Here is a 26,466-nt window from a genome sequence, read left to right as displayed (position 1 = left end):
CTTCTCTGTTACAGTCCCTAGCACATGAAGTTAACTGAATTTCAGAGTTAGGACAACAGACATTTGTGTGAAAAACTAATTTAAAAAAAGAAAGGTTCCATGTCTGGAATGATACATTTTAGGATTCTTGAGGGCTGGGTAAAGAGCCCTAGTGGCACAGTGCTTAAAGCATGTGGCTGCTAACCAAAAGCTCAGTGGTTCGAACCCACCAGCTGCTCTTCAGGAGAAAGATGTGGTAGTCTGCTTCCATAAAGATTACAGCTTTAGAAACCCTGTTGGGCAGTTCTGCTCTGTCCTACAGGGTAGCTATGAGTCTCTATGAGTCGGAATTGACTTGATGGCAGTGGGTTTGGATTTGGTTTGGGGGAAGGGTAATATGGTCTTTCTCTCACTAGCTAAAAGAACCTGCTGAGAGGGAAACATTTTACTTGTGTGAGAAGACATGTGTCACCAAAAGTGTCCATGTGGCTTTGGATGAAAGGGCCAGCAACTGTCCTCTTGCATGCAGTACCTTAGTGCAGACGGATCAGCTCAACACTTCAGGGCCTGTTTGGGTTCTCTGTCCCTAAAATGGGAGCAGCCCAGCCTGGCTGTCTATTTGCTGAGATGGCCACTTGCAGCAGAGAGTGAAGTGGTGCGCCAGGTGTGTACTGAGGACAGCAGACACTGTGACTTCATGATCTGGTGTCTGCTCAGTGCAGGCAGAGCTGAAACTATGCCCGATTCACATGCGTTGAACTCAGCGTTAACTTCTAAAACCCTGTCTTCAGCCCCGGAGGGGAAATAGCCTCTCCATACCCAGAGAACAGCTCCGCCACCACTTCAGCTACCTTCCTGGTTGCCTGGTGGGCAGATAAAGGCTTTTCTACTTGCCAGAAGAGTCACATATGAGAGCATCCAGTCCTGGAGAGTCCCAGTGGAGCCAAGGAGAGCTAAGGCGATAGCCAGTTATGTGGCGCCTGCCATCCTCCTTCCCCAGTCCTGGCCTCTATGCCCACTGGAAACCAGCTCCCATCATGAGCACTCTACTGTATCTTCCCTTCCAGAAGCCCTGGGGTGCTGGATTAAAAGCAAAATCTGCAAAATGACCTGATTTTTGTCAAAATGTTAACGTAATTACACAGTCTATCTATATGTATAAGAAAAAGATTAAAAGAAAACACACTAAGGTGTTGTTGTTAGTTGCCATGAGTCAGCTCCTGCTCACGGTGACCCCATGTACAACAGAATGAAACATTGCCCAGTCCCATGTCATCTTTACCATCGTTGACTGCTCAAGTCCGTTGTCACAGCCACTGTGTATTTTGAGTGCATTCTATCCTAGGGCTCATCTTCCAACACTATATCAGGCAATATTCTGTTATGGCTTTCACTGGGTAATTTCCAAAAGTAGATTGTTAGGCCTTTCTTCCTAGTCTGTCTTAGTCCAGAAGTTCCACTGAAATTTGTCCACCATGCGTAACCCTGCTGGTATTTGAAATACCAGTGGCATAGCTTCCAGCATCATAGCCACACACGAGCCACCACATTACAACAAACTGACAGGTGGTGACACTAAGATACTAAGAGGAACTGTTTTGGGCTGGTAGGATGGCAGATTTGCGTGTGTGTGCGCGCTATCCTATTGTTTCCAAACTTTCTACAATGATACTGTGCCATTTTGTAATTAGGAAAAAAGTTGTAAACAAAGACGACCAATTACAAATTGTCCATAGAACAAATGTGATAATTCTCCAGGCTCCTGTGTGTGCCTCAGGGGTGACTCCCCTTCTAAAGTTCGGGGTGCTTCTCTCTTCCTTCTATGACCAAAAGAATAAAGCTTCAAAATATGCATGTCATGAAGCATTTCATCATTATCTTTTTCCAGGTGCATTTATAAGGAGCAGAGTATTGTCTCTGCATTGCTCAGAGCAGAGGAAGGTTGTAAGGTGTTAGCAGCTTTCTGTGGTCCTCTCATCTGTTCTTTTATTTTTATTATTGTGGTAAAAATAGATACAACAAAACCTTCAACAATTTCCTCGTGTACAACTCAGTGGCATTGATTACATTCTGATGTTGTACAACCTTCATCACTATCCTTTTCCAAATTATTCCACCACCATTAACACAAGCTGTATGCCCCTAAGCAAAAAACTTCCCTTTCCTCCCTCCCACCCCTGGTAACCACTAATAATTTTTGGTTTCTTTTCTTTTTTAATATATATTTGATTATTTCATATAAGTGATATCAAACAATATTTGCCCTTTTGTGACTGGCTTGTTTCGCTCAGCATAGTGTTTTCTAGGTTCATCCATGTTGTAGGGCTTCATTTCACTTTAGGGCTGAGTAGTGTTTCATTGTGTGTATATACCACCTTTTGTTGATCCATTTTAGTTGTTTCTACCTTTTGGCTGTTGTGACAAGTGCCACAGTGAACATGGGTGTACAGGTTTCTATTTGCATTTCTGCTTCCATTTCTTCTGGGTGTATACCTAGGATTGGGGCTGCAGGGTCATGTGGTAGCTCTATGGTCAACTTTTTGAGGAACTGCCAAACTGCTTTCCACAGTGACTACCCCATTTTACATTCACAGCAGCAGTGGCTGGGGGTTCCAGTTTCTCCACAACCTCACCAACACCTGTTGCTTTCTGTTTTTTTTTTTTGTTGTTGTTGTTTTGATCATTGTCATTCTAGTAGGGGTGAGGTGGTATCTTACTGTGGTTTCGATTTGCAGCTCCCTAATTTTTTTTTTTTTTTAATGGCTAGTGACAGTGAGCACCTTTTCATGTGACTGTTGGTTATTTTGAATATCCTCTTTGGTGAAATGTCTCATCCATTCTTGAGCCCCACTCACCAGGGCTCTTGCCTTTATTGACTGTAAGCCTTCTGAATTTGGTAAATGATGAATGAAAACGTAGTGTTTCTGCTTTTGCTTTTGCTAAACACACACTCTTAACATCCCAGATGAGCCAGGTTGCACAAAAAAAAAGTGTGAGAGGGAGAGAATCTAGATTTTCCCAATCAAAACCAGAATATCAGAACATTCGTTTAAATCCCTGCTAATCGGATCAAACGGTTTGAAACTCTGACCTAACAGAATAGTGATCCTATAGCATTCATTGCAGCCCAATGAATGAATCATAAATCACTGGGTCCCCGTGGGTGACGACTCCCCAAACTCCACTATACTGTAGTGCACGCACACACACATAACTCCTACATCCGTTTTTATTCTACCTTCCATTTATAAAAGGTAAATCCAAGCCACCATGCAAATAAAAAAAAAAATGCTCTAGGTGAACAATAGAAGACAAAACCCTCCAAGCTTTCCACCAACCCCTTTAATGATAGAAGAACACAACCAATAATGCCTTGAGTCCCTCTCCCCGTGCTGGGCTAACCCTGCAAAAACTTGTGCCAAAGCTGGGTGGGGGGGAAGCAGGTGTTTGACCAGGACATGCTCATTAGCCCACACCTGTGGGTTCATTGACAGAGACAAATGAGGCCAGAGCTGGAGTGAATCCGTTTATCCTGGTAACTGATAATTCTGGCAGAGGCCCTGGAGGTGAGATCACAAGGCTAAGTGGGTGGCTCCAGAACTGGAAACCCCCTAGTCCTCTCTGAGTCTGGCTTAAAAGTCTGGCCACACAGCATGGACGGGGCTGGTCTCCTGGAGAAGTTGGAGACTGTTTGTAGATAAACGATGGTGATAATTTAAGAAAAATCAAGTACAGTGTAAGTAGGATGACCATACACCCTGGCTTGCCTGAGACAGTCTGCATGTACACCTATCCTCCCAGTGTAATTATTGAGTGCATACCCTTTTATTTCCAAATGTATCTCAGTTTGGACCATAAATCATATGGACATCTAAGGGACTGCTCTGTAACTATAACTGAGACACTGTGCAGTGCTTACACAGACAATAAAAAATGTTTTCATACAAGGATTGTGGTCTTCAAAATAGCTCTTCAGAATACGACAGAACTGGGTGCCAGGTTGGTATTAAATCTGATGAACTTGGTAGGGAGAGGGGCTTACCAGGACTCAGCTCCCTCTGCTCTGATCCCTGCTTATCAGCTCTCAGTCAGGATGCTTTTGGCTACAAGTCACAAGATACCCAACTCTTAATCTGCTAGCCAGATGAAATCATTACTTTAAACTTTCTGTAACACGGGATTGAATCCAGAAAGAATAGCCAGTAAGAAAAACATTAGTTGGATTTTTCATTCGTACGGAGAGGCTAAGGGAATGTGGCTGGGAAACTCAGCTGGTCAGATCAGTATGCTGGAGCTAAGTCTTGTCAGCCTGTATCATCTGACTGAGCTCTGCCCCATGACCAGAGACCTAGCTGGTGAGCTGCAGGTCACAGGAAGTCAGGATCAGGCACCTTGTCCCCACTGTGGAAAAACAGCTGTAAAGGCATGTTCCCTACAGTATCACAGCAGGAGTGGCGAAATCATTATCTGTCCTTTTCATAGTAAAACCAAAGCCCAGAAGTATGTTGAAATGACACGTTTTGTTACATATATATTTACCACAATAAAAAAAATTTTAATTTAAAAATCACAGAGATTAAGACAGAAGTACTGAGATCCTAAGTGAGAGATCAAGAGTTCAGTAAACTACAAATTCCTTGAGGACAAGATTTTTTTTCTTTTTTTTTTTAATTGTACTTTAGATGAAGGTTTACAGAGCAAATTAGTTTCTCGTTAAACAATACACATACTATTTTGTGACATCGTTTGCCAACCCTACGACTTGTCACCACTCTCCCTTTCTCAACCTTGGGTTCCCTATTACCAGGTTTCCTGTCCCTTCCTGCCTTCTCGTCCTTGCTACTGGGATGGTGTGCCCATTTAGTCTCGTTTTGTTTTATGGGCCTGTCTAATCTTTGGCTGAAGGGTGAACCTTGGGAGTGACTTTAGTACTGAGTTAAAAGGGTGTCTGGGGGCCATACTCCCGGGTTTCTTCAGTCTCTGTCAGAACAGTAAGTCTGATCTTTTTTTATGAGTTAGAATCTTGTTCTACATTTTTCTCCAGCTCTGTCCGGGACCCTCTATTGTGATCCCTGTCAGACCAGTCGGTGGTGGTAGCTCAGCACCATCTAGTTGTGCTGGACTCAGTCTGGTGGAGGCTGTGGTAGTTGTGGTCCATTAGTTCTTTGGACAAATCTTTCCCTTGTGTCTTTGACTTTCTTCATTCTCCCTTTCCCCAGATGTGGTGGGACCAGTGGAGTATCTTAGATGGCTGCTCATAAGCTTTAAGACCTCAGACGCTACTTACCAAAAACAAAAACCCTACCAAAGTAGGATGTAAAACATTTTCTTTATAAACTATGTTATGCCAATTGAGCTAAATGGCCCCTGAGACCAATGGGAAGACAGGGTTACTTTTATTTATTTATTTACTCTTTTTTACATATATTGGTGGCCACGGAAGTGCCCTGATTGGATCCTCTTCAAGAGAACTTGCTGTAGGAAGCATAGTTGTCTGGTAACCCTAGCTCCTACTCTTCTGGGACCACCATTGTGTTTGTGTCAAGGCCACAATTGCCCTAGGCTGGTCCCAGCCAGTGACTGAGAATGGCAGGGTTATTAGTTCTGGACAATTCTTGCATGACAGGGGTCATCTGGTGGGCAATTTTTGTTCAGGGACTCCCTATCAGCCCAGCCAAAGCTTTCTCAAAACTCTGCTATGGTATGGGGCTCTTCCTTCCTGATTATGCTACCTGCCCTCTCTTCTTTCACAGACCAGCGTTGAAGTCTGAAGGCTCTGCCTGACTACTTCATTTCTCTCATCCTTTATTTTTCACAGGTGTTTCCCCCAAATTTGCCTCTTGGGGGACTCAAACTGACACACATATTTAGTGCCTAGCACAAGGTAGAAAAAACATAACTATGGGCCCAATTGATTTTCATTGGTTCCCAGTAAGGACATTATGATTCTCGCTTAAGAATCTCACAACCACCACCCTGCCTTCTAGTTAAACCCCGTACTCATCAAGGAGACTTCACGTTCCAGGGTATTAACTACAGCTCCTCCATTGATCAGGTAAATCTACAACAATAAATATCAAAAGCTATTTGGTCTCCATTTGAAAAGTGAGGCCAATATTTCTAAGCTTAAGAGAAAAAAAATTCTCTTTGAGCTTGAATGCCAATGGTATTGCTCCTGTGCTGTATCTGATTCTATACACTGATTTTTATGCATAATTTTCTTCATCTTGACCTTCCCTACTAAAAGAAAGTCCACACATGCATTTGTATTCACTAGTTTACTGAGAACCCAAAGATAAATGGAAGCAACACACTGATGAAAGAGATTAACTAGAAAGGGGCAGCAAACTGTCTAAATATTCACGAAACAGGTTTTTAAGAGCATTTGGGTGGTGGAGACCTGAGTCCATTCCCATTTGGCAATAAATAGTTGTACCGTTGTTGTGTACCATTGAGTCAATTCTGATCACAGCGACCCTACAGGACAGAGTAGAACTGCCCCATAGGATTTCCTAGACTTTCATCTTTAGGAGAGCAGATCACCATGTGTTTTCTTCCAAGGAGCTGCTCAGTGGATTTGAACCACCGGCCTTTCAGTTAGCAGCCAAGCATTTAACCACTGTACCACCAGGACTGAGCTGCTATAAAAATTAAGTGAATAGATGTGTCATGAGCCCCAGATTTCTAAATTCTGTTCCTAGAATAAATACATCATACCGAGTGCGTTACTCGGATCCTCCAAGAAGCAGAAGGGAAGGTGAGATGTGCTAGAGATTTATTGAGGGAAACACCTGGGAGAGAAAAATGAGAAGGAAGTGTGCTGATTAAAGCTTAACACCTGGCTCTCTGAGGGGGGAAATGTGTGCACGTACAGATACATCTGTTTCTTATAAATTTTACTTATATAATGGGTGGGTAGCACACACTTTACTGCTAAGAAAATACACAATTCTCTTTATTGTAATTTCCATTCGGCCAACTGAGTCTCACAGTATGCTTTTGTCAGTTTTTACTCTTGCATTCATAGCCAACCTGTGGTTGCAATTCAGCCATGATTTGACTAAATCAGGTAATGAATCAAGGGTTGATTACTAACAATTCAGCAAAGAAGTCACTCACATCTGATGATAATAATTTTGTATTAATAAAAGAATATTCCCTTTTTTTCCTATTTACATTGCAATAGCTACAAGTATCACAGATGACACACTTTAATCTGCATAATTAACAGCTTCTCATCACTTTCTTAAGTCTAGACCAAAACCCCTTGCCATCAAATTGATTCCAACTCACAGCAACCCCATAGGGTAGAGTAGAACTGCCCCATAGGATTTCCAAGGCTATCATCTTTATGGACGGAGACTGCCACGTCTTTCTCCTGCAAGTCTAGACCAGAGGTCAGCAAACATTTTCTGTAAAGGACCAAATAGTAAATATTTTTGGCTTTATGGGTCATATGAGGAGCCCTGGTTGCACAGTGCTTAAACTGCTCAGCTGCTAACCAAAATGTCAGCGATTCAAATCCACCAACGTTCTGCAGGAGAAAGATGTGGCAGTCTGCTTCCATAAAGATTTACAGCCTTGAAAACCCTATGGGGCAGCTCTACTATGTCCTACAGGATCACTATAAGTTAGAATTGACTTGGCGGCAGTGGGTTTGGTTTTTGGTTTTATGGGTCATGTGGTCTGTGTCACTACTCGACTCTATCATTGCAGTGTGAAAACAGCTGTTGTAAATTGAATTATGTCCCCCCAAAATATGTTGGAATCCTAATCTCTGTACTTATAGATGTAATCCCATTTGCGAATAGGATTTTTTGTTATGTTAATAAGACCATATAAGTGTAGGATATGTCTTAATCCAATCGCTTTTGTGATATAAAAAGAGCAGATTAGGCACAGAAGCAAGCAAGCACAAATAGGGGAAGATAGATGCCATGTGGAGATTACCCAGGAACTCAGAAACAGAAGCTGAAAAGAGAGAAGGACTTTCCCCCAGACCCAACAGAGACAGAAAGCCTTCCCCTAGAGCCAGCACCCTGAATTAGGATTTCTAGCCTCTTTCTGTGCATTAAAGCAGCCCACTTGTGGTACTTCTGTTACAGCAGCACTCAGAAACTAAGATGGCAGCCATAGACAATATGCATACAAATGAGTGGGGCTGTATTACAATAAAACATCACTTACAAAAACAGGCTACTGGCCAGGTTTGGCCTGAGGGCCATAGTTTGCTAATCCTTTTTCCAGACAATGAATCAAACAAGTATCAAATCCAGACAAATATCAAACCATGACTTATAGTGTTTGCCAGTTTCCATGATGCAAATACTACCAATGGACATCAACGGAAAGGAGCTGAGATGCTGGCCATAGTACTCCATCCTATAGTCCTTTCACCACGCAGATCTAGTAGAGCTAAATAACCTAGAGAGAGGAGATTGTTGTAAAGTGTGGTGAAATAATTAGGAAGTGATGAGTTTTGAATATTTATTATCTTTGTTTCTAATATAATTTGATGGCAAATTTATATCTCATTTACTTTTTAATAATGTCTGTATTTAATAACCAGCATGAAAAAAGAATAATTTACCCTCACAAACTGGTGTGAACCAGTTCTGGGACACCATTGGGAAGGAGCCAGAGGAGGCACGGTGCCGTGGTGGCACAGTGGTTAAGAGCTCAGGCTGCTAACCAAAAAGACTGACAGTATGAGTCTACCAGCTGCTCCTTGGAAACCCTATTGGAGCAGTCATATTTTGTCCTATAGGGTCACTATGAGTCAGAATTGACTCAGTGGCAATGGGTTAGTTAGTTAGTAGTTAGTTAGAGAAGGTACAGAGTCACCAGATTGTGAGGCAGATCTGACCTCTATGAAGAAGAAAGGGAAGGAAGTAAGACTGGGTAGACCACATGGCAGACCTAACAAAGCTTTTGGCAGACTGATGAGGAGGCCCTCAGCTAAAGTCACTGTTAAAGAAGTTCTGTATCTTGTAGGAATGGGCCTGTATCAGTACTGCTGCCATGCTCAGTCATTGACTGGGAGCAGCCCTCAAGATGTTTGGCCTTGGTACCAATACTTGGAGCAGATACAGAAACAAAGTAGCTGCAGCCAACCATCAATTATGGTCCCCATGCAAAATATCTGAGCAGTACATTTTCATGACTACCACATCAAGTTAAAGCTAAAGTCCTCGGAGTTAATGAATGTTATGGATTAAATTGTGTCCTCCCACCCCGCTTCCTCCCAAAAAAAGAATGTATATTGGAATCCTAATCCCTATACCTGTGGATGTAATCCTGTTTGGAAATTAGCTCTTCTTCATTATGTTAGTTAGATCATATCTGATTAGGGTGGGTTCTAAATCCAATCACCTCTGAGTTATAAAAAGAACAGATTAGACACAGAGACACCCACATCCAGAGGACAGATTCCACACGAGGATTGTCTACAAGCCAAGGAACCAAGCAAGGAACTCCCAGGACTAACTACAATGAAGGAAGCAACACAGCCATGACCCTGATTTGGACTTTTAGCCTCCAGAACGTTGAGAAAATGAATTTATGTTCTGTAAAGCGACCCACTTGTGATACTTGTGTTACGGCAGCATTAGGAAACTAAGACGTGAATGAATCTACATTATGCTACGAAGCCCATCAAGGTCAATGAAACCCTCAGGCGACGGTGAGCCTTATTAGGGAGCCTTAAAAGATCCCAAGTGACAAAAGTCATGTCCTTGAAGGCAGATTTAGTTACAGAGCCTTTCAGAGATGCTTAACAAGGAGAGCTCATGAACCTGGGTACTCTCCAGGTTGGAGAGGTTGATTACAAATTAAAACACAGAATGAATACATAATAACTGTAATGAAGAAATAAAATTATGTAACTTAATAATAGGCAGATATCAAAATAGAAAGTTATATAAGCTCAATAAATCATCATTTGTTAAGTAAAGTGTTCTCTGATGCCTGGTGCAGGGCAGTGTGGAAGGAGCTGTGTCCAGGAGTGAGGCAGTTAACACTAAGGAGAGAGCAGTCGTTCTGTGTTTTACCTCCCCTTTCAAATAGGAGGAGCCCTGGTGTTACTGAGCCGGAATCAACGCGACGACGGCAATGGGTTTTTTCAAATAGGGAAAGTACATTTTTCTGTCATTCCCTTTACTTACAGTTGAGGTAGAATGATGATGATAACCAATATCTCAGCAATGCTCTCCCATATCCCTCATTCCTCTCTCAATATTGCAACTTTCCATCTTTGGTTGCTAGTGTGTTTAAACCATAACCACCACCAGACACCAGGCCTGCACTCCAGATTCTTTCCATTCATTCATTCTTGGGCCCATAAGTGAGCAGAGTTTTAAGTAAAGAAATTTTCCTGAAGCAATTTGGTAAAAGGTGCCAAGAACCTTCAAAGTATTTATACTCACTAAGTTGTCGTTTCACCTCTGGGAATCTCTCTGAGGAAAACAGACTGGGATATGGAGAGTATTAAGTGTTATCATACCCATTTTAGGGTTATTTATAAAAGTGAAAAATTAAAGTATAATTCCATTTTTCTTTATTCCTGCTTATATATTCTGGCTTCCTATAGTAAGTATTTATTCACTTTATTTGTTTAACAATTAAAAAAAAATTCAAACCTCACGAAAGGTTATATAATGAGAAATGAGTTTCTCTCCCATCTGGCCTCCTAGACCTGCTTTCCAGAGATAACTGACATCAATAATGTCTTCAGTTTGGATAAGCAAATGAATATGCATCTTGCATTTTTATGTAAAATGGGTGTCTGCTATCTTCACTATTCTGCACCTTGTACTTCGTAGATCTTGGAGGTTTTTCTGTATCAGCACGTTCTGTTCTTCTTTATTGTATTCCATTGTAACGATGCGCAGATGTATTTAACCAATCACATCTGAAGGACATTTAGATTGTTTTTCATTTTCTGACTTTACTATGTTGTAATAAGCATACTTGCACATGAATAAGTAAATTCCTAGAAATTAAATTGTCAGATCAAGAGATAAGAGTTTTTAATGTGAAATGGTACAACCACTTTGGAAATCAATTTGGCACTTCCTTAAAAAAAACTAGAAATAGAACTACCATATGATCCAGCAATCTCACTCTTTGGAATATATACCAGAGAAATAAGAGCCTTTACACGAATGGATATATGCACACCCATGTTCATTGCAGCACTGTTTACAATAGCAAAAAGGTGGAAGCAACCAAGGTGCCCATCAATGGATGAATGGATAAATAAATTATGGTATATTCACACAATGGAATACTACACAACAATAAAGAATGATGAAGAATCCGTGAAACATTTCATAACATGGAGGAATCTGGAAGGCAGTATGCTGAGTGAAATTAGTCAGTTGCAAAAGGACAAATATTGTATGAGACCACTATTATAAGAACTTGAGAAATAGTTTAAACAGAAAAGAAAATATTCTTTGACAGTTACTAGATTGGGGAGGGAGGGAGGGAAAGAGAGGGGTTTTCACTAATTAGATAGTAGATAAGAACTACTTTAGGTGAAGGGAAAGACAACACACAATACAGGAGAGGTCAGCACAACTGGACTAAACCAAAAGCAAAGAAGTTTCCTGAATAAACAATGCTTCAAAGGCAGGGGTGGGGGTCTGGGGACCATGGTTTCAGGGAACTCTAGGTCAATTGCCATAATAAAATCTACTAAGAAAACATTCTGCATCCCACTTTGGAGAGTGGCATCCGTTGTCTTAAATGCTAGCAAGCAGCCACCTAAGATGCATCAGTTCGTCTCAACCCACCTGAAGCAAAGGAGAATGAAGAACACCAAAGATACAAGGTAATTATGAGCCCAAGAGACAGCAAGGGCCACATAAACCAGAGACTACATTAGCCTGAGACCAGAAGAACTAGATGGTGCCCAGCTACAACCAATGACGGCCCTGACAGGGAGCGCAACACAGAACCCCTGAGGGAGCAGGAGAGCAGTGAGATGCAGACCTCAAATTCTTGTAAAAAGACCAGACTTAATGGTCTGACTGAGACTAGAAGGATCCCAGAGGTCATGGTCCCGAGACTGTCTTTTAGCCCAAGACAGGATCCATTCCCAAAGTGAACTCTTCAGACAGGGATTAGACTGGACTATGGGATAGAAAATGATACTGGTGAAGAGTGAGCCTCTCCGATCAAGTAGGTGCATGACTATGTGGGCAGCTCCTGTGTGGAGGGGAGATGAGAGGGCAGCGGGGGTCAGAAGCTGGCTGAATGGACACAGGGAATACAGGGTGGAGAGAAGGAGTGTGCTGTCTCATTAGAGGAAGAGCAACTAGGAGTGTATAGCAAGGTGTATATAAATTTTTGTATGAGAGACTGACTTGATTTGTAAACTTTCACTTAAAGCACAACAAAAATTGATTAAAAAAAAAGAGATATGAGTTTTTAAATTTTTGGTACATTTTGCCTCCCTGTGTTCCAAAGGTTTGGACTTTTAGACTCCAGAACTGGAGAAAATAAATTTATGTACTAAACAAACAAACAAAAAGCCATTGCCATGAAGTCAATTCCAACTCATAGCAACCCTATAGGACAGAGTAGAACTGCCCCACAGGGTTTCCAAGGAGCAGCTGTCGGATTCAAACTGCCAACCTTTTGGTTAGCAGCCAAATTCTTTAACCACTTCACCACCAGGGTCCCTACTGGTCAGACTTCCACCCTGAGCATGGGAATGCCTATTTCCACACTAACGCTAACACTGGGTATTGTCAAGCTCTTAATCATTGTAAATCTAATCAGTGAGGTTGTAACTTCATTGTTTTAAACTGAATTTAACTAATTGCAATTTAGGTTGATATCTTTTCATATGTATGGAAACCATGTGGAATTTTTCTTCTGGAGCTGCATATTTATAGCCTTTACCCATTTGCCTATAGATTTTCTTTTTCTTAATTGATCTATAAGCACCATGGATTTCTTTTTGTCTACAGTTCTGTGAGTTTTGATAAATGCTTAGAGTCATGTTATCATTAGCACAATCAAGATATATAACAGTTCCTTCCCTCTGAAAAAATTCCCTCATACTGCCCCCTTGTGCTCAACTCCTTCCCAACTCCCAATGCCTGGCGACTACTGATCTTTCCCCATCCCCATGGTAACCCTGGTGGCGTAGTGGTTAGGTGCTATGGCTGCTAACCAAATACTCAGCAGTTTGAATCCACCAGGCTCTCCTTGGAAACTCTATGGGGCGGTTCCACTCTGTCCTATAGGGTCGCTATGAGTCGGAATCGACTCGACCGCAGCGGGTTTTTTTTTTTTTTTAATATACTTTTGCCTTTTCCAGAATGCCAAGTAAATGAATTAATTATATAGTATGTAGTCTTTTGAGCCTGACTTTTTTGACTTAGAAAAGTGCTTTTGAGATTCATTCTTATCGTGTGTATCAATAATTCATTCCTTTTTATTGGTAAGTAGCATTCCTTTGCATGTGTGTACCAGTTTGGTTATCCATTCCCCATTTGAATTACATTTAGGTTATTTTCAGTTTTTGGTAATTATGAATAAAACTACTGTAAATGTTCTCATACAGATTTTTGAGTGAACAGAAGTTTTTATTTCTCCTGGGTAAATTCCCAGGATTAAGATTACTGGGTCATGTATTTTCTCCCCATTTGTGGCTTGTCTTTTATTCTCTTAACAGAGTCTTCCACAGAGCAAACTTTTAATTTTTCTTTTTTTTTTTTTGTTTGTTTTAGCCACAGATTTATTGAAATCCTCACTTATAATTTCTTCTTCTTACACATTGGACCTTTTATCTATTCCACCTGATGTACATTCTTTTTTTATTTTTTTATTAACTTTTATTGAGCTTCAGGTGAACGTTTACCAATCAAATCAGACTGTCACATATAAGTTTATATACACCTTACTCCGTACTCCCACTTGCTCTCCCCCTAATGAGTCAGCCCTTCCAGTCTCTCCTTTCCTGACAATTTTGCCAGCTTCCAACTCTCTCTATCCTCCCATCCTCCCTCCAGACAGGAGATGCCAACACAGTCTCAAGTGACCACCTGATATAATTAGCTCACTCTTCATCAGCATCTCTCACCTACCCACTGTCCAGTCCCTTTCATGTCTGATGAGTTGTCTTCGGGGATGGTTCCTGTCCTGTGCCGACAGAAGGTTTGTGGACCATGACCGCCGGGATTCCTCTAGTCTCAGTCAGACCATTAAGTATGGTCTTTTTATGAGAATTTCAGGTCTGCATCCCACTGATCTTCTGCTCCCTCAGGGGTTCTCTGTTGTGCTCCCTGTCAGGGCAGTCATCAATTGTGGCCGGGCACCATCTAGTTCTTCTGGTCTCAGGATGATGTAGGTCTCTGGTTCACGTGGCCCTTTCTGTCTCTTGGGCTCTTAGTTGTCGTGTGACCTTGGTATTCTTCATTCTCCTTTGCTCCAGGTGGGTTGAGACCAATTGGTGCATCTTAGATGGCCGCTTGTTAGCATTCAAGACCCCAGATACCACATTTCAAAGTGGGATGCAGAATGTTTTCATAATAGAATTATTTTGCCAAATGACTTAGAAGTCCCCTTAAACCATGGTCCCCAAACCCCCGCCCTTGCTCCGCTGACCTTTGAAGCATTCAGTTTCTCCCGGAAACTTCTTTGCTTTTGGTCCAGGCCAGTTGAGCTGACCTTCCGTATATTGAGTATTGTCCTTCCCTTCACCTAAAGTAGTTCTTATCTACTAACTAATCAGTAAATAACCCTCTCCCACCCTCCCTCCCACCTCCCCTCATAAACACAAAAGTATGTGTTCTTCTCGGTTTCTCAAGATCTTATAATAGTGGTCTTATACAATATTTGTCCTTTTGCCTCTGACTCATTTCGCTCAGCATAATGCCTTCCAGGTTCCTCCATGTTATGAAATGTTTCACAGATTCGTCACTGTTCTTTATCGATGCGTAGTATTCCATTGTGTGACTATACCACAATTTATTTAACCATTCATCCGTTGATGGACACCTTGGTTGCTTCCAGCTTTTTGCTATTGTAAACAGTGCTGAAATAAACGTGGGTGTGCATATATCTGTTTGTGTGAAGGCTCTTATTTCTCTAGTGTATATTCCGAGGAGTGGGATTTCTGGGTTGTATGGTAGTTCTATTTCTAACTGTTTAAGATAACGCCAGATAGATTTCCAAAGTGGTTGTACCATTTTCCATTCCCACCAGCAGTGTATAAGAGTTCCAATCTCCCTGCAGCCCCTCCAACATTTATTATTTTGTGTTTTTTGGATTAATGCCAGCCTTGTTTTTAGTTTTGTTGGAGTGAGATGGAATCTCATCGTAGTTTTAATTTGCATTTCTCTAATGGCTAATGATCGAGAGCATTTTCTCATGTATCTGTTAGCTGCCTGAATATCATCTTTAGTGCAGTGTGTGTTCATATCCTTTGCCCACTTCTTGATTGGGTTGTTTGTCTTTTTGTGGTTGAGTTTTGACAGAATCATGTAGATTTTAGAGATCAGGCGCTGGTCGGAGATGTCATAGCTGAAAATTCTTTCCCAGTCTGTAGGTGGTCTTTTTACTCTTTTGGTGAAGTCTTTAGATGAGCATAGGTGTTTGATTTTTAGGAGCTCCCAGTTATCGGGTTTCTCTTCGTCATTTTTGGTAATGTTTTGTATTCTGTTTATGCCTTGTATTAGGGCTCCTAAGGTTGTCCGTATTTTTTCTTCCATGATCTTTATCGTTTTAGTCTTTATGTTTAGGTCTTTGATCCACTTGGAGTTAGGTTTTGTGCATGGTGTGAGGTATGGGTCCTGTTTCATTTTTTTGCAAATGGATATCCAGTTATGCCAGCACCATTTGTTAAAAAGACTATCTTTTCCCCAATTAACTGACACTGGGCCTTTGTCAAATATCAGCTGCTCATATGTGGATGGATTTATATCTGGCTTCTCAATTCTGTTCCACTGGTCTATGTGTCTGTTGTTGTACCAATACCAGGCTGTTTTGACTACTGTGACTGTATAATAGGTTCTGAAATCAGGTAGAGTGAGGCCTCCCACTTTCTTGTTCTTTTTCAGTAATGCTTTGCTTATCCGAGGCTTCTTTCCCTTCCATATGAAGTTGGTGATTAGTTTCTCTATCATCTTAAAAAATGACATTGGAATTTGGATCGGCAGTGCATTGTATGTGTAGATGGCTCTTGGTAGAATAGACATTTTTACTATGTTAAGTCTTCCTACCCATGAGCAAGGTATGTTTTTCCACTTAAGTATGTCCTTTTTAATTTCTTGTAGTAGAGCTTTGTAGTTTTCTTTGTATAGGTCTTTTACATCCTTGGTAAGATTTATTCCTAAGGATTTTATCTTCTTGGGGGCTACTGTGAATGGTATTGATTTGGTGATTTCCTCTTTGATGTTCTTTTGGTTGACGTAGAGGAATCCAAGTGATTTTTGTATGTTTTTCTTATAACCTGAGACTCTGCCAAACTCTTCTATTAGTTTCAGTAGTTTTCTGGAGGATTCCTTGGGGTTTTCTGTGTATAAGATCATGTCATCTGCAAATAGAGATAATTTTACTTCCTCTTTGCCAATCCGGATGCCCTTTATTTCTTTGTCTAGCCTAATTGCCCCGGCTAGGACTTCTAGCACAATTGAATAAGAGCGGTGGTAAAGGGTATCCTTGTCTGGTTCCTGTTCTCAAGGGAAATGCTTTCAGGTTCTCTCCATTTAGAGTGATGTTGGCTGTTGGCTTTGCATAGATGCCCTTTATTATGTTGAGGAATTTTCCTTCAATTCCTATTTTGGTAAGAGTTTTTATCATAAATGGGTGTTGGACTTTGTCAAATGCCTTTTCTGCATCAATTGATAAGATCATGTGGTTTTTGTCTTTTGTTTTATTTATATGGTGGATTACATTACTGGTTTGTCTAATATTAAACCAGGCTTGCATACCTGGTATAAATCCCAGTTGGTCGTGGTGAATTATTTTTTTGATATGTTGTTGAATTCCATTGGCTAGAATTTTGTTGAGGATTTTTGCATCTATGTTCATGAGGGATATAGGTCTGTAATTTTCTTTTTTTGTGATGTCTTTCCCTGGTTTTGGTATCAGGGAGATGGTGGCTTCATAGAATGAGTTGGGTAGTATTTCATCATTTTCTATGCTTTGAAATACCTTTAGTAGTAGTGGTGTTAACTCTTCTCTGAAAGTTTGGTAGAACTCTGCAGTGAGGCTGTCCGGGCCAGGGGTTTTTTTTTTTTCTTGGGAGTTTTTTGATTACCGTTTCAATCTCTTTTTTTGTTATGGGTCTATTTAGTTGTTCTACTTCTGAATGTGTTAGTTTAGGTAGGTAGTGTTTTTCCAGGAATTCATCCATTTCTTCTAGGTTTGCAAATTTGTTAGAGTACAATTTTTCGTAATAATCTGATATGATTCTTTTAATTTCCGTTGGGTCTGTTGTGATGTGGCCCTTCTCGTTTCTTATTTGGGTTATTCGTTTCCTTTCCTGTATTTCTTTAGTCAGTCTAGCCAATGGTGTATCAATTTTGTTAGTTTTTTCAAAGAACCAGCTTTTGCCTTTGTTAATTCTTTCAATTGTTTTTCTGTTCTCTAATTTTTTTTTTTTTAATTCATTTAGTTCAGCTCTAATTTTTATTATTTGTTTTCTTCTGGTGCCTGATGGATTCTTTTGTTGCTCACTTTCTATTTGTTCAAGTTGTCGGGACAGTTCTCTGATTTTGGCTCTTTCTTCTTTTTGTATGTGTGCATTTATCAGTATAAATTGGCCTCTGCTTTTGCTGTGTCCCAGAGGTTTTGATAGGAAGTATTTTCATTCTCGTTGCATTCTATGAATTGCTTTATTCCCTCCTTGATGTCTTCTATAACCCAGTCTTTTTTCAGGAGGGTATTGTTCAGTTTCCAAGTATTTGATTTCTTTTCCCTAGTTTTTCTGTTATTGATTTCTAGTTTTATTGCCTTGTGGTCTGAGAAGATGCTTTGTAATATTTCGATGTTTTGGACTCTGCAAAGGTTTGTTTTATGACCTAATATGTGGTCTATTCTAGAGAATGTTCCATGTGCGCTAGAAAAAAAAGTATACTTTGCAGCAGTTGGGTGGAGTGTTCTGTATAAGTCAATGAGGTCAGGTTGGTTGATTGTTGTAATTAGGTCTTCCCTGTCTCTATTGAGCTTCTTACTGGATGTCCTGTCCTTCTCCGAAATTGGTGTGTTGAAGTCTCCTACTATAATTGTGGAGGTGTCTATCTCACTTTTCAGTTCTGTTAAAATTTGATTTATGTATCTTGCAGCCCTGTCATTGGGTGCATAAATATTTAATATGGTTATATCTTCCTGATCAGTTGTCCCTTTTATCATTATGTAGTGTCCTTGTTTATCCTTTGTGGTGGATTTAAGTTTAAAGTCTATTTTGTCAGAAATTAATATTGCTACTCCTCTTCTTTTTTGCTGATTGTTTGCTTGATATATTTTTTTTCCATCCTTTGAGTTTTAGTTTGTTTGTGTCTCTAAGTCTAAGGTGTGTCTCTTGTAGGCAGCATATAGACGGATCGTGTTTCTTTATCCAGTCCGAGACTCTCTGTCTCTTTATTGGTGCATTTAGTCCACTTACATTCAGCATAATTATAGATAAATAAGTGTTTAGTGTTGTCATTTTGATGCCTTTTTATGTGTGTTGTTGACAATTTCATTTTTCCACTTACTTTTTTGTGCTGAGACTTTTTCTTTGTAAATTGTGAGATCCTCATTTTCACAGTATTTGACTTTATGTTTGTTGAGTCGTTTCGTTTTTCTTGGCTTTTATTTTGAGTTATGGAGTTGTTATACCTCTTTGTGGTTACCTTAATATTTACCCCTATTTTTCTAAGTAAAAACCTAACTTGTATTTTCCTATATCGCCTTGTATCACTCTCCATATGGCAGTTCTATGCCACCTGTATTTAGTCCCTCTTTTTGATTATTGTGATCTTTTACGTATTGACTTCAATGATTCCCTGTTATGAGCATTTTTTTTTTAATTAATCTTAATTTGTTTTTGTGATTTCCCTATTTGAGTTGATATCAGGATGTTCTGTTCTGTGACCTTGTGTTGTGCTGATATCTGATATTATTGGTTTTCTGACTGATTTCCTTTAGTATTTCTTGTAGCTTTGGTTTGGTTTTTGCAAATTCTCTAAGCTTGTGTTTATCTGTAAATATTTTAATTTCGCCTTCATATTTCAGAGAGAGTTTTGCTGGATATATGATCCTTGGTTGGCAGTTTTTCTCCTTCAGTGCTCTGTATATGTCATCCCATTGCCTTCTCGCCTGCATGGTTTCTGCTGAGTAGTCTGAACTTACTCTTATTGATTCTCCCTTGAAGGAGACCTTTCTTTTATCCCTGGCTGCTTTTAAAATTTTCTCTTTATCTTTGGTTTTGGCAAGTTTGATGATAATATGTCTTCGTGTTTTTTTTTTTTGGATCAATCTTAAATGGGGTTCGATGAGCATCTTGGGTAGATATCATTTCGTCTTTCATGACGTCAGGGAAGTTTTCTGTCAGCAGATCTTCAACTATTTTCTCTGTGTTTTCTGTCCTCCCTCCCTGTTCTAGGACTCCAATCACACGCAAGTTATCCTTCTTGATAGAGTCCCACATGATTCTTAGGGTTTCTTCATTTTTTTTAATTCTTTTATCTGATTTTTTTTCAGCTATGTTGGTGTTAATTCCCTGGTCCTCCAGATTTCCCAGTCTGCATTCTAATTGCTCGAGTCTGCTCTTCTGACTTCCTATTGCGTTGTCTAATTCTGTAATTTTATTATTAATCTTTTGGATTTCTGCATGCTGTCTCTCTATGGATTCTTGCAATTTATTAATTTTTCCACTATGTTCTTGAATAATCTTTTTGAGTTCTTCAACTGTTTAATCAGTGTGTTCCTTGGCTTTTTCTGCATACTGCCTTATTTCATTTCTGAGGTCATCCCTGATGTCTTGAAGCATTCTGTAAATTAGTTTTTTATATTCTGTATCTGATAATTCCAGGATTGTATCTTCACTTTTAAAGATTTTGATTCTTTTGTTTGGGGGGTCGTAGAAGCTGTCATGGTCTGCTTCTTTATGTGGTTTGATATCGACTGCTGTCTCCGAGCCATCACAAGGATATAGTAGTGATTTATTCTATATTTGCTCACTGAGTCTTATCTTGTTTTGTTTTCTTTCAATATACGTGGATGCGCTACTAGATTGTGCTGTCTTGTTTGTTGTAGCCCTTGACTTACTTATGACCTATTACCAGCTGGTTTGGGCTGTTGCCAGATATATATGCCTGAGTCTATTCACTATGCTTGAGTAGAATCTGATTTTGGGTCATCAAGTGTGTACTGCACCCTAACACCTATCCACCTCGAGAAGTAGTGGTGATAGTTGTGTGCACCAGATTCTATTAGCAGCTGGGGTTCACCCTCCGGGGGGGGCAGGATGCTGACAGGCTTCCCCCAAGTGTCAGTTAAGTAGGTGTGTCTCTATTCCTATACCACCTTGGTGGGAGGGCACTGCAGCTGTACCTTAGGCCCCCAATGCAAGTACCTCTACTGATTGGTAGATGTCACCCTCCTTAGACCCCTAAGGCAAGAGGCTAGGTGGTCTGGGGGGAGCTTCAGCCCTCAGTTCCCTGTTGTGGGTCAGTTAGGGCTCTGTTGAATAAGCAGAGATATCAGACCTGGGAAGCTTGTTTTTCCAGAAAATCTGCTAAAAAAAATGCAGTCAGATCCCTATCAGAACTGCCTTTGGATTATAACCGCCACCTTGTTCCCTGTAAGGATGAAAGCCCGAGATTTGGATCATATATGCTTGGCTGGAGCTGGTTCTGTGTTTTTAGTCCAATTAGAGAAGGATTTTTGGTCTCTGGGTTTTTTGTGGTTGCTTCTCTCAGGCCGGAAGAAAGGGTTAGGAAAAGACCAAAAAAAAAAAGGGAAAAGCAAAGCCGCCATGGAGCCAGAGCCGTTCTCCCTCTGGCTCAGGAAATTCCAATGTTAATGAAGCCCCCTGGGAAGGGGAGGGGGGTTCAGAAAAACAGGAGAGTAGCACCTCGGAATATAGCCAAAGTTGCTTATCTTGCTTGGGATGACTATTTTATCTGAGATTCCCGAGGGGCGTGTCGCCTATGTGTGCTGGCTGTGTGGAGATTGTCCCCGATGGTCTGGCCCGCTAAAGCCGTGGTCAGATCCTCCGCTGCCAGTCCAAAGCCCAGCGTCAAGGTTCCGCTGCTGGGATGCTGCACTCTTGGCTCCAAAACCAGTCACTGCCTCCCAGCAACTTTTCCTCCCGGCAGCCCCGTGGCAGCGCCACCCACGCGGACTGGCTGGGCCCCCTCCGGGGGTCAGTTCAGGGGGTAGGGCTGCGCCCCTTGTTTGCACCGTCACAAGATTTTGTGTTCAGCTCCCCTGGGCCCAATCCTAAGCCCGGCGCCAAGGTTACCTGACTGGCACGCTGGCTCCAGGCTCGGAAAACAGTCGCTGCTTCCCCGTATTTGTTCGTTCTCCGTCTCTGTCATTCAGGTCAACTCTTTAAGTCTGTGTTTGTTATTCAGGGTTCTAGATTGTTATGTATGTGATCGATTCACTTGTTTTTCCGAGTCTTTGTTGCAAGAGGGATCCAAGGTAGCGTCTACCTAGTCAGCCATCTTGGCCCCACCTCTGATGTACATTCTTTAAATTGTCATTTAATGAGTTTAAAGTTGTTTAATTTAAAGTTGTTAGTAAACTTTCTCAGCTTTTGCTTTTCTAAAAATGTCTGTAATTTTGCCTTTATTCTTTTTTAATATAATTTTTACTGTGCTTTAACTGAAAGTTTACAAATCAAGTCAGTCTCTCACACAAAAACCCATATACACCTTGCTACACACTCCCAATTACTCTCCCCCTAATGAGACAGCCTGCAATCTCCATCCATTCTCTCTTTTTGTGTCCATTTCGCCAGCTTGTAACCCCCTCCAGCCTCTCATCTCCCCTCCAGGCAGGAGATGCCAACATAGTCTCAAGTGTCCACCTGATCGAAGAAGCTCACTCCTCACCAGCATCCCTCTCCAACCCATTATCCAGTCCAACCCATGTCTGAACAGTTGGCTTCGGGAATGATTCCTGTCCTGGACCAACAGAAGATCTGGGGTCCATGACCACTGGGGTCCTTCTAGTCTCAGTCAGATGATTAAGTCTGGTCTTATGAGAATTTGGGGTCTGCATCCCACTGCTGTCCTGCTCCCTCAGGGGTTCTCTGTTGTGTTCCCTGTCAGGAAAGTCATCGGTTGTAGCCGGGCGCCGTCTAGTTCTTCTGGTCTCAGGATGATCTAGTCGCTGGTTCATGTGGCCCTTTCTGTCTCTTGTGCTCGTAATCGCCTTTTGTCCTTGGTGTTCTTCATTCTCCTTTGATCCAGGTATATTGAGACCAATTGATGCATCTTAGATGGCTGCTTGCTAGCATTTAAGACCCCAGATGCTACTCTTCAAAGTGGGGTGCAGAATGTTTTCTTAATAGATTTTATTATGCCAATTGACTTAGATGTCCCCTGAAACCATGGTCCCCAGACCCCTGCCCCTGCTACACTGGCCTTCAAAGCATTCAGTTTATTCAGAAAACTTTGTTGCTTTTGGTTTAGTCCAATTGTGCTGACCTCCCCTGTATTGTGTGCTGTCTTTCCCTTCACCCAAAGTAGTTCTTATCTACTATCTAATTAATGAATGCCCCCTCCCACCCTCCCTCCCTCACCCCTCTCGTAACCACAAAAGAATGTTTTCTTCTCAGTTTAAACTATTTCTCAAGTTCTTATAATAGTGGTCTTATGCAATATTTGTCTTTTTGCAGCTGACTAACTTCACTCAGCATAACGCCTTCCAAGTTCCTCCATGTTATGAAGTGTTTCACGGATTCTTCACTGTTCTTTATTGTTCTGTAGTATTCCATTGTGTGAATATACCGTAATTTATTTATCCATTCCTCCGTTGATGGGCACCTTGGTTGCTTCCATGTTTTTGCTATTGTAAACAGTGCTGTAAAAAACATGGGTGTGCATATATCTGTTCACGTAAAGGCTCTTATTTCTCTAGGATATATTCCAAGGAGCGGGATTGCTGGATCGTATGATAGTTCTATTTCTAGCTTTTTTAAGGAAGCGCCAGATAGATTTCCAAAGTGGTTGTACCATTTGACATCCCCACCAGCAGTGTAGAAGTGTTCCAATCTCTCCACAGCCTCTCCAACATTTATTATGTTGTGTTTTTTGGATTAATGCCAGCCTTATTGCAGTGAGATGAAATCTCATTGTACTTTTGATCTGCATTTCTCTAATGGCTAAGAATGATCGTGAACATTTCCTCATATATCTGTTAGCTACCTGAATGTCTTCTTTAGTGAGGTGTCTATTCATAACTTTTGCCCATTTTTTAATTGGGTTATTTGTCTTTTTGCAGTTGAGTTTTTACAGCATCATGTAGATTTTAGAGATCAGGCACTGATCAGAAATGTCATAACTAAAAACTTTTTCCCAGTCTGTAGGTAATCTTTTTACTCTTTTGGTGAAGTCTTTGGGTGAGCATAGGTGTTGCAAGCTTTTAATTTTGATGAAATCTAAATTATCAATTTTTTCCTGTTATGAATTGTGCTTTTGGTGTTGTATATAAGAATTCTTTTCCTTTCCCAAGGTCATGAAGATATTACTTTTGTGCTTTTTCTAGATATTTTATAGTCTTACATTTTGGTCTATGATCCATTTTGAGCTAATTTTGTGTAAGGTTTGGGTCTGGATCAAGACGGGAGTCCCTGGGTGGCAAAAATGGTTAAGGGCTCAACTACTAGCTGAAATGTTGGCAGTTTGAACCCACCTAGAGATGCCTCAGAAGAGAGGTGGAGCAATCACCTTCCCAAAGGCCACACCCTTGAAAGCCCTATGAAGCAGTTCTACTATGCACGCACGGGGTCACCATGAGTCAGAATCAACTAGATGGCAACTAATGACAACTGATCAAGGTCTTTTTTTTTTTAAATATGAGTGTCCAAGTGTTGTTGCAGCACCATTTGTTTAAAAAAAAAAAAAAATCCTTCCTCCATTGAACTGCCTTTGCCTATTTGTCAAAAATCAATTGACCATATTTGTGTGGGTTGGTTTCTAGACTCTATATGCTGTTCCACTGATTGATTTGTCTATTCTTTCCCTGATGCTACACCATCTTAAACATGATAGCTTTGATAGTCCCTGGGTGGTAGAAACAGTTAACATGCCCACCTGCTCACCAAAATTTTGGCAGTTCAAGTCCACTGAGAGGCACCTCAGAAGAAAGGCCTGGTGATCTACTTCCAAAAAATCAGTCATTGAAAACCTTATAAACAAGTGTTAACTTTGGTGAAAGGAAAAACGGCACATAATATAGGAGACCTCAGCACAACTTGACCAAGGAAAGCCATAGAAGCTTCTTAGACACATACAAACACTTTGAGGGACCAAGTTACTGGGATGAGGGCTGGGGATCATGGTCTCAGGGGTCATCTAGGTCAGTTGGCATAACATAGTTCATAAAGAAAATATTCTACATCCTACTTTGGTGAGTAACTTCTGGGGTCTTAAAAACTTGTGAGCGGCCATCTAAAATACATCTATTGGTCCCATCACATTTGCAGCAAGGGACAATGATGAAAGCCAAAGACACAAGGAAAATATCAGTCCAGAAGACTAATGGACCATGTGAATCACAGCCTCCACCAGCCTGAGCCCAGAAGAACTAGATGGTGCCAAGTTCTCACCACCAACTGCTCTGACAGAGATCAAAATAAAGAGTTCTGGACAGAGCAGGAGAAAAATGTAGAACAGAATTCAAATTTACAAAAAAAAAAAAAACCACATTTACTGGTCTGACAGAGACAAGAAGAATCCCTGAAACTATGGCCCCCAGTCACCCTGCTAACTCAAAATTGATGCTGCTCCCAAAGTCCACTTTTTAGCTAAGGAGTAAAACCCAGTACCCACAGGCCTATGAAACAAATAGTAACACTCGCGGGGAACATTGGAAACCCTGGTGGCGTAGTGGTTAAGTGCTATGGCTGCTAACCAAAGGGTCAGCAGTGTGAATCCGCCAGGCACTCCCTGGAAACCCTATGGGGCAGTTCTACTCTGCCCTTGAGTCAGAATGACTCGACGGCAGTGGGTTTGGTTTTTTTTTGCATGGGGAACATGCTTCTTAGGTCAATCAAGTATACGAGACCAAATGGGCAACACCTGCCCAAAACCAAAGATGAGAGGGCAGGAAGGGACAGGAAACCTGGACAAATGACACGGGGAACCCGAGATGTAAAGGGAAAGGGGGAGAGTGCTGACACATTGCAGGGATTGCAACCAATGTCACAAAACAATTTGTGTATAAATTTTCGAATGAGAAACTAATTTGCGCAGTAAACTCTCACCCAAAATGCAGTAAATTTTTTTTAAAAAGAAACATGCAATGGATCCAAGGAAGAAAAACCTAATTAATTTAATCAGAAATTAATGTCATTAATTTAAAAGAAACCCCAAGCCAAAAGGTATTAATTTCGGGGATTACAATATTTAGATAAATTTATCTGTTATCAAATGCACGAGTCATTTAATCTCTTTGAACTTGTTTTCTAATACGTACAATAAAAGAGTAACAAGCCAAAAAATAAATAAATAAGCAAGAAAAAAAAGAAAACTTTATGAGCGCAGTTCTCCTCTGACACACACAGAGTCACCATGAGTTGGGATCAACTCACCAGCAACTGGTTTTATATGTCTTGAAACCAGATAGTGTGAGTCCTCCAAGTTTGTTCTTTTTCAGATTGTTTTGGAAAATCTAGTTCTTTTGCCTTTTCTTATAAAATTTAGAATCCGCTTGTCCATATCTACAGAGAGGTCCTGCCAGGATTTTGATGGAGATTATATTGGATCTACAAACCAATCTGAGGTTTAAGTTTTGGAGACAACTGCCTATTCATAGCTTTTGTCCGTTTGTTTATTGATTTTTTTTTTTCTTTATTAAGTTGTAAAATCCATCTGTTTCCTTAAAAAAAGAAAACATTAGAGAAAAAAAAACAATAGCACTTCATTGGATCAGTAGTTGTGGAAACAAGTGCACTTAACCGTGTCTATTGTGTCCCCTTCTCAGGCTCAGAGAAGAATGGAAGCAGAGGCTGGAGAAAAGGCTGAAGATGCTGGACAACCCTGATGACAAGGAAAAACAGGAAAACATAGTCAACTGAGAGCTTCCTGTGTCATCCACTAAAAAGATAACAAGCCACCAAGGGCGCTTTTCTAGGAGAAAAAGATAACACCCAAGTTATTTTGACATACTAAGCAGAACACCCTCTATTTGCTCTCCCGTTTGTGAGGGGATTTACATGTGAAGCCTCTCCTCGCAGTGCTAATGGGAGTTGTGATCCAGCTCAATCCTTTCTGCACAGAGGACGGGATGACTGCAAACGGGATATGAAGCTCC

At 40.8% G+C, this 26,466-nt stretch overlaps 1 protein-coding gene across 1 annotated transcript in view; it reads left to right on the top strand.

The window, feature by feature from the left end:
• Positions 1-26,230, top strand: part of LOC126082372 (protein FAM240B-like) — a 63,928-nt gene extending 37,698 nt beyond the window's left edge. The window contains exon 4 of the mRNA XM_049894914.1: positions 26,137-26,230. Within this exon, the coding sequence (XP_049750871.1) occupies positions 26,137-26,230 (94 nt within the window). The remainder of the gene's footprint in view (positions 1-26,136) is intronic.
• Positions 26,231-26,466: the final 236 nt, after the last annotated feature.

Source organism: Elephas maximus, chromosome 9 (genome assembly GCF_024166365.1).
Source record: "Elephas maximus indicus isolate mEleMax1 chromosome 9, mEleMax1 primary haplotype, whole genome shotgun sequence".
Taxonomy (NCBI): Eukaryota; Metazoa; Chordata; class Mammalia; order Proboscidea; family Elephantidae; genus Elephas; species Elephas maximus.
Note: the sequence above shows the minus strand (reverse complement) of the source record. Positions and strands in the feature narration are given on the sequence as shown.